Source organism: Cricetulus griseus, chromosome 3 (assembly GCF_003668045.3).
Source record: "Cricetulus griseus strain 17A/GY chromosome 3, alternate assembly CriGri-PICRH-1.0, whole genome shotgun sequence".
Classification (NCBI taxonomy): Eukaryota; Metazoa; Chordata; class Mammalia; order Rodentia; family Cricetidae; genus Cricetulus; species Cricetulus griseus.
Window position 1 is genome coordinate 17,708,929 of NC_048596.1, and position 15,151 is coordinate 17,724,079.

Below are 15,151 nucleotides of genomic sequence, written 5' to 3' on the forward strand. Positions count from 1 at the left end.
CCTCTAACTTCAAAGCAAATGCTGTAGCGTTCATTTAGTCTCTCAGCGTCCATCTTTACATCACCTTCTATTTGGCTTTGAATTCCTGGCTGCCTTTTGTGGAGCCCGGGCCTCACACGTGCGCAGCAAACACTCCACCCCTGAGCCACACCCCCCAGCCACCTTGAGCTCTTTTATAAAGAAGCTCTGATTACACTGGTCACACTTGAATAACCCACGATCCACTCTTCCATCCCCAAACCCATAATTAAAATGGCAAAACCTTTTTTTGTAATGAAATGTGACATATTGTCCGGGTCTATGGATTTGATTGTGAACATCTCTGTCATAGGAATATTTCTGAGGCAAGTCACCATTTTGATGATGGAAATAGAAGCCTGAAAACCTTTTCTACAAAGATCTAGACAGTACATATTTTAGGGAACAAAGGCCACAAAATCTGTTATGACTTAACTCTGCGTTGCAGCATAAAAGCAGGCATGGCTAATATAAAAATAAAGGAACATAGCTGTGCTCTAAAAAAATAAAATAAACAAAAAACAGTAAACTATTTACAAAAACAGAAACAAGCCAAATTAGACCCTTAAATTATATCCCTACTTCCACTAAAAGGAAAAAGATTCTGATGACATTTTATGGAGGGAAAGGAAAAACAGACTATCTGCAATTGGTTTACAATTCAGAATTAGTAAACATGTTAGGGAGATATTATGGGGATCAGGCCCTAAGGAACCAGATGACAATTAACCTGTGGTGAAGAAAGAAGCAGGCAAGCAGGCAACAGTGTTAGCACCAAGCCAGGAAAGAACCTGTGGTCAGAGCTAATCTTTTGGAAGACTTCAGCAATCCCTTCAGAGATACCAGCCAACACTGAATTTCCCAGAGAAGAACAAGTGTGCATTTCTTCCCTGAGCAGAAAGTAAATGTCCCAAAGATTACTGCTCTAACAGAAGGGAAGCCAGGGACAGGGGAGATGAATTTGAATACATGGTGGTGTTTATCAGGCATAAAACCATATGGATATTGAGGTAAGGTCCATACAGCCAATCACCAATATAATAAACAAAACCTTGATTGATTGTGAAGAGTTGAAGAAGGAGGGGTTAGGGAGATGACTCAGCAGTTAAGGGCACTTGCTGCTCTTGCAGAGAATCCAGGTTCAGTTCCCAGCACCCTCCCAGGTGTGTGTGTGGGGGTGGGGGACTCTCCCATGATGGGTAGGACAAGTTCTCCTGTGCCTGGGTCATTGCAGCTAGCTCTCCTGTGTGGGGTGGGACAACAATCCAAGGGCCAGCCTGTATGTATGTATGTATGTATGTATGTATGTATACCAAATGTGTCTGGTGGCCTGCTCTGGCCAAAAGTGGGAGTCAGATCCCCTAGAATTGGAGTTACAGGTTGTGAGTCATTGACATGGAGACTTAATATGAATTATACATGCTCAGTCAATAGCTCAGGCTTGTTACTAGCTAACTCTTACATTTAAATTAACCCATATTTCTTATCTACTCTGTGTCACATGGCTCATGACTCATTTTCTACACGTCCTGCTTCCTCTGCTTCTGCTGGCATCTCCTCTCACTCTGCCCTTCTTCTCAGAATCCTCCTAGTTTGGTTGTCCCACCTAAACTTCCTGTCTGGCTACCAGCCAATCAGTTTTTTATTAAACCAATCCAAGTGACAAATCTTCACAGTGTTAAAAAAAGGATTATTCCACAGCATTTCTCCCTTTTTTTGTCTAACTAGAAAGGGAGGTTTAACATAGTAAGATTATATACAACAAAAACAGTTATTAAGAATTGTAGTTACAATATCCAAAATTAGAAAAAACATTTTATTATCTATCTTATCTTTGCGAGTCTAAAGTTTTATACCTAATTTGCCTTTTATCATAACTAAGGAAAACTTTAACTATGACTATCTAGTCCTCAGCTCTATCAAAGACCCCAGATGGGTGAAATGTTACCTAACAACAGGGACATTTCTCTGCCTGGACGGACAATCACCCAAAGTTCTTCTATAACACTGGAGCACACATCTTTGGCCTACAGGCCTAGTATATCTAACAGACATTTCTGAGAAGCAGGGAATTTTGAAGGACTGTCCTACCTTGTCTTGGCAAAGTTTGGCAGTTTTTTGTTTGTTTGTTTTTACATCCTGCTGGTCCAGTTTGGACAGTATACAGTTAGCAATTGAGGAAAGGGCAGTTTCTTTTCCCAAATGGCTAGGTTTTGCCATAAATAAAATAAATGCCATATGGTGTTTCCTCCTAGCTGTGAGGCCCAAACCAGATGATTCTTTCACTATCTTTAGTCACACTACCAAACATCATCAGCTTTGACCCACAGCCCCTCTCTTCCTTTCCAGATTCTCTAGTTTCCCTCTCCCCTTCTCAGTGACAGGCTGTCCACCCAGTCATGGCTGAGGCATTCCCTGACCAGGACCCTGAATGGAATTACAATATACCAGGGGGGCATTCTTGGTATGGATCAATTTGTAACTTGCCTCCTGGCTGGTCTTCACAAGGCCTGAGCTTCTCCATCCTGAAACACAATGAATCCCAGTACACAGAAGAATCAGCAAGGACACAGGAAGAGACCAAAGATCTCTGAAGATAATGGTGGCATTTTGGAAGGACTTCCAGTCTTTGAGACTTATCTAAAATTGTCCCAGAAATTAATTTGCTGAAATAAAACTTGTGGAGGAATATTAACTGATGACACACCAGAATAGAATATTTATTTAAATAAAATACCTTTATTTATATTAAAATGCTTTAAAATGTCAGACACTTAATAGATGCTAAATAAATAGAACAGGTCATCAATCTAAGCTCCCTGGTGATAAGATACAAGGATCAGCCTGGGCCATTTAGTCGGAGAAATAAATGGGGGCAATGGTAGGGCTCTCTTCTTTCATTTGAAATGCTTTATTCTAGTGCATGTCTTGGTTTTGGCAGTTAGCTCTCAACAGGTGTAAACTGTTCCTCTGGTTTCCAAAAGCTCCTCTTGTGTCCCCAAATGCTGTGTGCCTGGAAACTTGTTTCAAGAAACCAGAGAACTGTATTTATTTAGAATGTGCTTGGGAAGAAGATAAGGATATTTTAAAATTACAGAACAAGAAAATTCTATTACTTATAATTCCAATGATGAGGTAAAACAAATGGTGCAAACAGTATCTGGTGGTGAAAAAGAAATTGACGTTGGTAGTGATACTGGAGTAAAGGAGCAAATGGAAATAGCTGAGATGCAGCTTAGTTCCAACAGAGGTGCAGAATTCTATCAATCAACCCTCAAATGCCATTCCCCCGCCACCACAAAAAGGGGGGGGGTATCTCATGCAAGGCACGCCACGAACAAGTGTACCATGTTCTTTCTATGGTACATACGACGATGGGTACAATTGATAGAATCTTTGATTCATATATACTGATTTGCAGCTATAGGAGCTAGTTTTGAGTAAGTTGGTAACATTTCAAAAGCTATCTTAGAAAACTAGTCACTAATGATGAACTATTTGTAATACACCTGAGCTGTTTGATATTTACACCACTCTATTGATCACCGTTAATGTGCTGGAAACCTGTGCAGTGTTACCTAATATGAGCAACTTTTAGAAGGGAGGGGAGAGCCGTGATTTGGATAAGAGATGCAACTGGCGACTGCCAGGGCAAGGAGACTCTGGCTACTTTAGCTTTATACCATTCCTCTGAGACCCTCACTTAACAGTGAGGTGCTAGAAAGATTAAAGTCTTCCTCATTACCTCCTCAACTGGAAGAATACAATGATGCTCCAGTGTAACACAGAAAGGCATCGTGAGGCTGGGACAAAGGCTTCCAAACTCAGAAAGCTTAAGTCTACTTCTGTTGATAATACAGGACACCAACTAAGAGATAATGCTGAGAGAAACCCACACAGACTCCTTTGATAGACTGGAGTCTTCAATTAGCTACTCATGAGATGGCCACGTAGAATTGAGATGTCAACCACAGCACAGAAACCCGTGCCCATCTCCACCTTAACACTGAAGCAGGGACTCTCCTTGAGACTTGTACATCACAAACCAGGGCTTATATATGACTGCGCTCTGAAGTCGCCTGAGCTGCTTGGTTTGGACTCTTAGTAGAGAATTTAGTCCCAAGAGGTATAGGGGAGATCTCAGGTGGCTGGCAGAAGCCTTCAAAATTTTTCTTAGAGTTTGGATTTAACTCCAACCTCAAAGAATATTCCCAGAACAAATTGTAATGGAGATAAGATGCTCACAACAAAAATTCGGGAGACATACAAAGAAATAAGACACCAAAAATAAAAAATAATAGTATATGGGGGGAGGGAACTGGAGAGACAGCACCATGGTTAAGAACATTTGTTGTTACAGAAGACTCAGGCTCCGATTCTAGCACCCACATGGTGGCTCACAACTGTCTGTAAATCCAGTTCCAGGAGTTCCAGCCCACTTCTGACTTCTGATACATGTGGTCCACATACATGCATGAAGGCAAAACATTCATAATACAATAAATAAATCTTTTAAAAATTAAAAATGAATCAATGAGTAAAAATAAACATTAAAATAATAAATGAGAAAGAATGCAGATATTGAAACAATGAGATACAACATTTTAAAAAATATATAATAAATCCATATGTCCCAGAAACACACAAAAAGATATTGATCCTCCACAGAAGTCAGGGACACACACAGTAAACCCAAAATGAGGTCTTAGTTGTAGCCATTGTTTAAACTGGAACTGCTCAGGATGTATATGTAAACATTGTATAACCCCCATTTCCAAATTAGACGTTAGAGAAATAAACACAGTTATCCCAGGATGTTCATAGTACTAATGTTACTAATAGAAAAACAGAAACCCTGGAAATAAACCCAGCATTCACAAGTACGTAAGTAGATTAAGTGTGATTAATGCTGTCCTGCCGAAGAGCAGTGAACAGTGAAAGTGAAGGCACCTCGCCATGTGCATCAATGCAGACAAACTGCAAATGTATTGTTGAGCAAAGGTAAAGCCATATGATACATGCAATACGAGTCCATTTACATCAGAATAAACAGCATACATACAAAGGTGGTCAAAACTAAAACAGCAGGCAAAAGAATTGTGGAATTTAGGTTAACGGTTATTTCTGGGTATTGAGGGGGGGCAGCAAGAAATAGTAATCAAGGCAGAGCAATGAGGACTCTTCTTTCTGCGATGTACACACATGTTTATGTATGTGTGTGTTGAGGCCAGAGTTTGCCCTCAAGTGTCCCTTTGGTGCTGTTCACCTGGGGTTTTTTCGAGACAGGATCTCTTCCTGACCTGGAATTTTCCAGGCAGGCTATGCTGGCTGGCCATTGAGCCCCAGGTGTCTGCCTCACTCTGTCTGACCAGCACCAGCATTATAATCATGCCCAGCCATGACCACTTAAAGAAATGATTTCTGGGGACCAAACCCTGGTCCTCATGCTTGCAAGACAAACACTCTAAGAACTGAGCTATCTCCTGGCTCATTGAGGATCTGCTAAGGTACCTGGTAATATTTATGTAAGTACCCATACACGATACTCTTTCAAACATCTGTTCTTATGTGGGAGGCTGAGACTAGAGTTTGCTTGAGCCTAAAAGTTTGAGGTCAACCTGAACAATAGCAACAAACTATGTATCGTTGCACCTATGACATAGGCACAAAAACCAAAAGCAAATAAGGATGCTCCTCACAGTTCTGTAGCTGTGGAACCAGCTGCTAGAGCTCTGTGTTGTTGGCAGTCTCAATGCCAGCTTCCTTGGCCATTAAATAAAAGGGACCTGTTTTGGACATCAGTTCCTCAGGACTGCCGTATTCCACAATCTTCCCACTGTCTAGGACCATTATCCTGCAATAGAGGAGAGACAAGCTTTAGAGAGTGGTGTGTCAAAGCTAACCATCTGTAAGAACAGTGGTAGCCAACAAAACAGTGGCAACAAATAGACTTCAGCAGAGAGCATGGGCAGAGATGACTCCTTGTCTAGCCCTGGATGGAAGGGGCCAGTGGAGTAGAATCCTAACCCTAACCCTAACCCTAACCCTAAACCCTAAATCCTAAACCCTAACCCTAACCTAACCCTAACCATAAACCCTAACCCTGAAACCCTGACCCTAACCCTAACCCTAACCCTACCTAACACCTAAACCCTAACCCTAAACCCTAAACCCTAATCCTAACCTAACCCTAACCCTGAAACCCTGACCCTAACCCTAACCCTAAACCCTAACCCTAAACCCTAATCCTAACCTAACTCTAACCCTAAACCCTAAACCCTAAACCCTAACCCTTAACCCTAACCCTGAAACCCTGACCCTGACCCTGACCCTAACCCTAACCCTAACCCTAACCCTAACCCTAACCCTAACCCTGACCCTGACCCTAACCCTAACAGCAAAGTACACGATGTTTAAGGTGCTTGGATTAAAGGGAGTTCCTTCCTCTCCAAACAGTGCCTGAGTGTGGCGGTTGGGACAGTCTATGCCCACATCTGCCACATGTAAGATGAGGCTTCCACCTTCCCATACTCAGACAATATAAGTTCCTATTTTATCCTTGCCCCCTTTAGCTTATATTAGCTTGATGTACAATTTAAAACTGTAAGGCCTCAGGGCTTCAAGTGACATTGTTAAGCTCCCTGCTGTGAAGTGCCTTTAGGCTTCCAGCTGACACTGTAACTGTTGCCCTGGATGAGGTTCTGTCCCCCACACTCACTTGTCACTGTCCATGATGGTGTGCAGCCTGTGGGCGATGGTGATGACTGTGCAGTTGGAGAACTCATTCCGGATGGTCGTCTGAATAAGGCTGTCTGTCCCCAGATCCACAGCAGCTGTAGCCTCATCCAGGATCAGGATTTTGGATTTTAGAAGCAGAGCCCTGCCCAGGCACAGGAGCTGCCTCTGCCCTATGCTGCAGCCAACAGAAGAAGTCACTTATCAGCCCAACAGACGAGGGAAAAGCGGCAGCTAGGACTCATTTCATGAGCCAGGTCTGGTTTCCAAAATCTCCCATTGGTCACTGTGAAAGCCAGTGTTTTTCAAACTTTCTCAGTTAGAAGACTTACCAGAAAATCTGGATAAAAACGTTTATGTTTCTGGGTCTTTCTTTACACAGACATGGGGGGAGCAGCCTAGAGTTTTACATTTTTAATAAGCACGTCAGGTAATTTTTATGTTGAAGCAAGTTTGAAAAACATTGGCCCAGAAACAGTGCTTTGTATCTAGGCATAGTGATAGCAACAATTCCAAATCAACATGAATGCCCCCCAGTTTACTACAGCAGGGTGTGACCTGACATCGTTGATACGGGGTGGCATTGCAGTGGGATGCCCCAGTGGCATTTATCTGTGGCCTCAGCAAATGCATTCATTATTTTAATGTGTAATTGTAGTCTCAAGGCTAATTATTTGTTCAAGGCTTTCTGCCTTGATGAGAGACAAAGCCACCTAATGAGCCTGGTGTCTTGGTGTGAGATGCAATGTATGTGGAATTCAAATATACTTGTAAAATGCAAATAGCTTTAATTTGGTAAAAGCCGATAATGAAAGCTGGACCTCTTACTTACATAAAGGAGCTTTGGGAAATGATGTGAAGGGAAAATTTGGGAATTTGCTAATTCCTCTTCCCTGCTGTGGTCATTAGGGACTATATTAAACAGGGGGAGCTAGACTAATGTTCTGTGATTGTCTGCAAGAACATTTCTGCAGGAGAGGAGAAGTCACCCAAGATGAACTTGCAGGGTTTGTTTGTGATGTAAGGTCAGGCACCCTGCAGAGTCATTGGCTTAGCTGGCACCCACCTTCTGCCTAGGACAACTGTCCTTTACAGTATCGGGCACCACCTCACCGTTCAGCTGCTCCCTCATGCCCGTTTACCCACCACTTACCACAGAGAGTGCAAGCTGTTTTGTTCCTCCACTAGTACATGTAGGTTTAATTCCCTAAACCAAGTCTGAAACATAGGGCTGAATTCAAGGCACTGGCTATGCCAGTGAAGTGACTCCCAGCGCGGACAAGAAGAGGGGTGTCACTATCACACCTGCCACAATGTCTCACACGTCCCTCTGCCGGCTCAGCAGCGCTGCCGTTTATGCCCTCAAGATGTTTTCCGTGCTTGGAGGTCAGGGGGGCATCTGTGTTGTTAGCCTCTGTGTCTTCAGTGCCTGGCACACAGTAGGTGTTAATGTGTATTTATTGACGGCATATTTGAATGGTCTTTTACATCAGGTTAAACAGCTCTGTAAGCCTTGCTGGCTCTGCTGTCAAGGGAAAGCAAGATGGATGACATTCACCACCAAGCCATGAAAGTGCCCCTGTGGGTGAAGTCACCTAATGTAGGTCCAGATTAGTAGGCATAGGGTCTAGGATTCTGAGTTCTTATGAAGCTCCTAGGTTCACCCAGAGCTTCCAGCCCATTGTTTGAGCTACTAAGTTTCCCAACCCTGTGCTTTAACTGCTATGGTCTGTGTCCCCACTTCCACCACTGAGGCACCTGGGTCAGAAGAAGGAGTGTCCCGTGAGCTTTGCCCAAGGGTTGAATAGGGAGAATGCCAGAACCATGCATTAATGAACATATAGTGAAGACTGGAAGTGAAGGGTCAGGATAGTAAAAAATATATTTTAAAGTAAGAACTATAAATTCAGAGTCGTCTATAAATTTTAGGTGTTTCTGCAGTGCCCAAGGGCTTTTTGGGTGGTAAATCTCATCCACATGCCATTTAGATCGGTGGTTCTCAAACTGGGATGTCTTTTATAGCCTGTGGGGCTCTCCATGTCCCCATGTCCTGTCTATGTATCAACAAAGAGATCAGACTCTGGTTGGACCAGGAAGCTGGCTATTGCTGCTGAGACTCTGCTGAGCCTGCATTCTAGGATTCTCCACCATAGTGGCCTTTGTAAGCTCATGTTACAATGTCACATGAAAGGCACATTTAATAACAACGGTTTCCAAGTGTTTCTAAGCATTTTTACATCTGTTTTTTTATCATATTTTTACACATTAGGAATCAGACCTATACAGTGTAAATCCCACAATGCCAGACCATATCTAATACGGGAATACAAAGAACAGTTCCCTCACACCCTGTCACTGTGGAAGAAGTAGGTTACAAGACATTACCTCAGGTTGTCACCACCCTCTGTCACTTCATGGTACAACCCGAGTTGCAAGCCATCCACAAAGGATTTGAGATGAGCCAGTTCCAGGGCCTTCCAAACCTCCTCATCCGAGTATTTGTTGAAAGGGTCTAGATTCATCCTCAGGCTCCCAGAGAACAGGATGGGGTCCTGCAAGTCAGAGAATGGGGAAATGTTAGGGCTGACGTCAGCTGAGGGTTCAGTCATCCTCTGTGGCCAGAAGAAGTGGTCTGAGATGAACTCTAGGCAGGAAGCTGGTTCATGACCAAGCTCCTCTACAACCCTTGAAGGCCCGAGTATCCGAATCTGGGGAGCTAAGCACAGGGCTGAAAGGGATCCTTGGTTAGCGCCTGCTTTGTTCCCTTCTGGGACCTCTCTGTAGCCATCTAGATTTGCTGCTGTATCTCTTTAGGAGATGAAAGGAGTATCCCTTGCCTGCAACAAAATCTCCTGGCTTAGAGAGAGACTAGGAAGATAGAAGAAGAGACGGTGTAGTCATCCAAGAAGATCTTACATTTTGAGGAGGCCAAAGAATAGAGTGTACCAAATTAAGACGACATGGGGGCTGAAGAGGTGTCTCATGCACAAGCATGAGGAACGACCTAAGTTTGTGTCCCAGCATCCAATAGAAAGTTGTTGAGTGGCCCCTCGAGCCTTATGCTCAGAGCAGATACTAGAGGAAATCTGGAGTTACTGACCACTGGCCTAGCAAAAAACAATGATCCCCAGAGGCTGGAGAGGTGGCTCTGCGGTCCAAGCACTGATGCTTTTGCAGAGGGCCTGTATGCAGTTCCAGGACCCATATGACAGCTCACAACTGTCCTTGACTCTTCTGGTCTCTGTGAGAAGCAGGTCCACATGCAGCACACTTACATACATACAGGCAAAATGTTCATAACACAAAGATAAAGAAATCTTCAAATAACAACAAAACCCCAAACAGCAAGCTCTAGGTTCCATGGAAGACCCTGTCCCAATGGAGTAAGGGGGAGAATGATGGAAGAGGACGTCTGAAGACACACGTCAGACATTAGACAGACAAATCCTCCGCAGGCACTTGGCCACAGTGCAGAGAGCAGCAATGGTTCTATTCCTCCCGAGAGTGGAAAGGCCTCCAAGGCAATCCTTACTTTGTAGGGTCCATAGAGCAAGCCAAAGGGAGGTCTTTCTTGCTGATACAATAAATGTTCCGCTTGCTGGCAAAAACCTGCAGCAAATTCCCTCCTCTATCTTTTAGCCACATCAAATGGGGAATATAAAGCTTAATGGCTTCAAGCTTCAGCAGCAAAATTGCTACCGCTAATTACAAAGGTCTCAGCAAACCATGATGGGCTACAGAACCGCCAGATACTCATCTGCTCTATTTGACTGCCGTTGTGTTGCTGCCACCTACCGGTCAATTCCAGCAGCCACAAATTACACCCAAAATTCAGAACTCTTCTAGAAGCAGTGTCTGGGGAACTAGGCTGCAATCCTGGCTTGAAAGTGAACATTGGTAGACAACTTGACAGCGTCTAGAACCATCTAGAAGACAGACCCCTGGGTGTCTTTGGGAGGGAGTATCTAAATTGACATGGGAAGACACCTTAAGCACCGGCCACACTATTCTACGAGGTGGGGTCTTAAACTGAGAAGAAAAGAAAAACATAGCTGAGCGCCAGGCAGCACTCATCTCTGCTCGGTGAGTGCAGATGCCATGAGCCAGTGTACACGTGTGTTGCCCTCCTTCCCACCACGATGGACCGTGTCTCTTCTCAAACTATGAGCCCAAATCACCTTTCGTCCCGTAAGTCACTTCTTGTCAGGTACAATGACAAGAAGAGTAACTAATACAACTGCAGGAGTTGTCTAGGGCTGACCTGGGGGATGATGGTCAGTTTCCCTCGAAGGTCGTGCAGTCCAACGGAAGCAATATCGACCCCGTCAATGATGATCTGGCCACCCGCGGACTCTAAGATTCTGAAGAGGCAGTTTGTGAGCGACGACTTCCCAGCTCCGGTCCTGCCCACCACGCCCACCTGTGAATAGTGTCAATTTACAACTAGTTCACATGCAATGCTTAAAGAAAAAAAAATTACCCTGTATAGTCACAATGTGAAAGGCACAGGTGACAAAAAACAAAACAAAACAAAAATACCTTATGCCAAACATATAAAGTGGCTTTGAGTCTTGGTGAGAGAAAAAATTTCCCAGATGTCAGAAAAAAGTGGCTCTCCCACACTCCCTCCTCCGTTGTTGTGTGCTGAAACAGGGACTGGTGGAAAGGGGCAAGCCCCCTCCCCCCCATTACAATTAATCTGGGCAATTACAGATTTATTCGTTTTTAATTTTTTTTAAGAAGTAGAGGGAAAGGACCCTTTGGGGTGACTCAGTGGGTAAAGGCGATTGCTGCTAAGCCAGATGACCTGAGTTCAATCCCGGGAGCCACATGATGGAGCAAGTTGCCCTCTGATCTTCACATATGAACATGCATATGCACACTTACCACATAAATAAAAATGTACTAATTTAAATTTTTATTACTTCTTCATTTTTTTTGAAATTATAGTTACATTTTCTTTTTCCTTGCCTCCCTCCAAGCCCTCCCATTACCATTCCTTGCTCATTTCCAAATCCATTGCCTTTTTTCATTAATTATTGTTACATGCATGTATGCATACGTGTATACATATGGATATATACGCACACACATATATCCCAGATATAACCTGCTCAGACTGTATGATGTCACTTGTGTGTAAGTTGTCAGAGATGATCATTTGGTACGGGACAGCCCACTCTCAGCATCCCTTAGCTCAAAACGACAGAACTCGTCACAGGTTTCGCGTCCTCGCTAGAGGCTGCGCTAATCTTCTCTTTTAGTTTTAGTGTATGTGCTGGCGGGAGGGCTAAGTTGTTTTTTGTTTGTTTGTTGGTTGGTTGGTTTGGTTTGTTTTTTAGTAGAAAGAAGAAAAGGCTTGCCACCAGATGAGAAATCTGGTCCCCAGCCTCCTTATCTAGATTGGTTGACTGATGGGTTGGTTTGTCTCCTTAGACTCCAAACCTTGGAGAACTGGAGCTCTGTGGGAGGGCACTCAGCTTCACAGACCAAGAGAAACACAAGGTAATTCCCTTCTTAGGGACAGCCATCTTCACTATTACTCTCAATAGCTCGGCTTCCAGGCCAGTTTCTTTCCTGAATCCCTCACCACACATTGTACCCTCACAGGGTGGGCTGGCAGGGAGGCAGGATCCAGCCCTCTGGTTGTATTCCTTACGTGTTCCCAGACTACAGGAAGTATCCTAACTTTCTCCCTGCACCAAATGATGGATACCTTGTGTCCTTCTCCCGTGCCAGACATTCTCTGCTTGCAGGGCCACACAGCCAGAACTCTCTCCAGAGCTGCTTGATCACTCACCTTCTCAGTGCTCTTGATGTGGCAAGTGATCCCTTTCAGGACCAGATCCAGCTCAGGCCGATACCGAACTTGATAGTTGTTAAACCGGATCTCACCTTTGCTGGGCCAATCTGCTGGAGGCCTCTTGTCGGTCACCCAAGGTGCCTAGCAAGGGGGAAAGAATGAGGAGTGATGGGCACAGTAACAACTCAGCAAACAGTTGTCTTGGGACTCCGTCACAGGACAGAAAGGTAGCAGGGCCCATTCACTGAGGATGCAGAGGGACAGGATCGCCCCTTTGGTCTGAGGATTCCGGAGAGATAAGAACTGGCTCCTTTATTTCTCTCACCTTTCAGCTTTCACCCTAATATCTGACTCCGGATTTTTATTATTAAGACCTACTAGAACATGTGCAACAAATCTTAAAAACAAAACACGATTAACCCACTCAAGATAGTTTCTAAAAATGAAGATGCCCTCTGAAAAGACTTCCATGGACCTACTCCTGAATTTCACTAATTCTCACCTCATTTTCCACATTTATGTACTCATTTATTCTCTCAACAGCCACAATGTTGGTCTCTGCTTCTGACGTCATCCTCACCAGCCAATTCAGGGTTTGTGTGATCTGTAGAGGAAAAAAATTATAGCACGTGCACACGCACATGCACACGCACACGCACAGACACACGCACACCACACACACAAGCAATGAAAAAAACAAACAAAAACCCTCAGGCTCAGAAACCAGCTCCATCAATTAGTCGTGGCACAAGGTTACCTGAGAGGTTACTTTCCGTTCAGGATTGTGATGGTAGAAAAAGACAATTCTTATTTAATTCTTATTTTCTTAGCCAAGAATAAGATGAGTGCACTGATTGGTTGGGTAGCAACTGAATGCTCACCTGAAGGGCAGTATGAACTTTGAATGGTTCTGGGCTAAAGCTCGGGTTGAAGATGCTAGCTCTTGGTGAAGTGGTCCCAGAGTTCAGGTCTCCTGCCTGCAAACCTAGTGCTATTTGTGGAATTGTTGCAGATGGCCCTCTACAAATGGGGGATACTATGAGAAAAGACCCAACATGAACAGATTTCTGATCTCACTCACTCTTGGCCATCAGGGTAGGATGGCCATAGCCCCCTTTACACAAACAAACTGGATGTGTTCCTGCTACCACACAAATGTATCCAGGCATGAATAAAACATTAGTCATGGTGCAGGCCAGCCTACCAAACAGCGGTTACTCAGATAGGAGCTTCGTTCAGGAAAGGAATCCAGAGTTTGCACGTCTGCACAGGAGTTTTGGGGATTGGATGGTAGTTAGAGAGAGGCAGGCACACAATACAAGCTAGGACTATGGTGACTAAGAGTAACAACCTCGCATGGGTTGAACCACATGTAATGGCTGATACTAATTTTAGTTCAATCTAGTGGTGTCCTGACTCTGCCTTGACTGTCCTGGAGGATAAAGGGAAGTGGCACAGAGAACCAAGTGATTCTGGAGAACAACACTCCTTTGGGGTGCCCCATCATGAGCCTCATTAATTTCTAATGAAGACAGCACTATGTAGAGCACACTTTCATTATATGTTTCTGTCAAATTCCTTATTATAATTTGTTTTACTTGTTCTGTGATATAAGAAAAAGCAAACTCAGGAGTTGTTTGTCCAAAGGATTTTCTGATTACCCCTATATTCTGGAGAAGAAATATATAATCTCTGTTGACTAGAACCAATGAAGAAGGCAAAAAGATAAGAAACTATTAAGTAGAAACATATAAAGTGCCTTTTTAAGTCATAAGAACAATCAGTTATGCCCATTTTGCCCGGTGGCACTGGTGCCTACTTAAATGAGGTAGGGATTGTATTTGTGGGGAAAGACGTAGAGCCAGGGTTTGAACCCAGTCTTCCTAGTCCTTTTGGATCAGAAAATAATAAGACATGGTCTCCTCAGTACACTTCAGAGTCAGTTTAAGAATTATTGGCTTGCTGGGCAGTGGTGGCTCATGCTTTTAGATCTAGCACTCAGGAGGCAGAGGCATATGGATCTCTGTGAGCTCAAGGCCAGCCTGATCTACATAGTAAATTCCAAGACAGCCAGGGCTACAAAGAGAAACCCTGTTTCAAAACAAAACAACCAACAACAACAACAAGACAACAACAAAAGATTAATTGACTTAGCCAAGTCTTCAGACTCACATTGAGGGCATTGGATAGAACAAAGCCCACAGTGTCCCCAGTCAAGGAATTTTTATAAATAACCAGAAGCAAGGCTGAACAGAAGACAATCAAGTTTCCAACCAGCTCCAGACGAATTGCAAGCCACCTGTAGAGCAACAGAACCAGAAAGAGAAAAATCATCAGTCTCTCGTCCCTCATCCAAACCAGGAAGTTGGGAGCTGGTAACACATTCTTAGAGGGTTGAGCTGGTATACTCTGCTCTTAGGAACTACCTCAATTTGATTTAGAAATAAATTGATTTTTGAGGAAAATAAGTAGCATTTTAAAGGTTCTAGAAGTGTCTTCTAAACTAAAGGAATCCTACAGAGCAATATTCTCCAAAGTCCCAAGTTATAAAAATTAAATAGGGTAACTGCTGAAAATACAACCCACAAATTCATC

The 15,151-nt window shown here is 43.7% G+C and overlaps 1 protein-coding gene across 1 annotated transcript in view; it reads right to left on the reverse strand.

Annotated features, from left to right (window-relative positions):
* Window positions 1–2,737: 2,737 nt before the first annotated feature.
* The window catches only part of Abcc2 (ATP binding cassette subfamily C member 2), a 65,577-nt gene continuing 53,163 nt past the window's right edge, over window positions 2,738–15,151 (reverse strand). The window contains exons 27-33 of the mRNA XM_027407258.2: window positions 14,729–14,855; window positions 13,059–13,160; window positions 12,554–12,697; window positions 11,015–11,173; window positions 9,139–9,305; window positions 6,737–6,931; window positions 2,738–5,872 (exon numbers count right to left, since the gene is read on the reverse strand). Coding sequence (XP_027263059.1) covers window positions 5,743–5,872; window positions 6,737–6,931; window positions 9,139–9,305; window positions 11,015–11,173; window positions 12,554–12,697; window positions 13,059–13,160; window positions 14,729–14,855 — 1,024 coding nt within the window. The 3' untranslated portion in view covers window positions 2,738–5,742. The remainder of the gene's footprint in view (window positions 5,873–6,736; window positions 6,932–9,138; window positions 9,306–11,014; window positions 11,174–12,553; window positions 12,698–13,058; window positions 13,161–14,728; window positions 14,856–15,151) is intronic.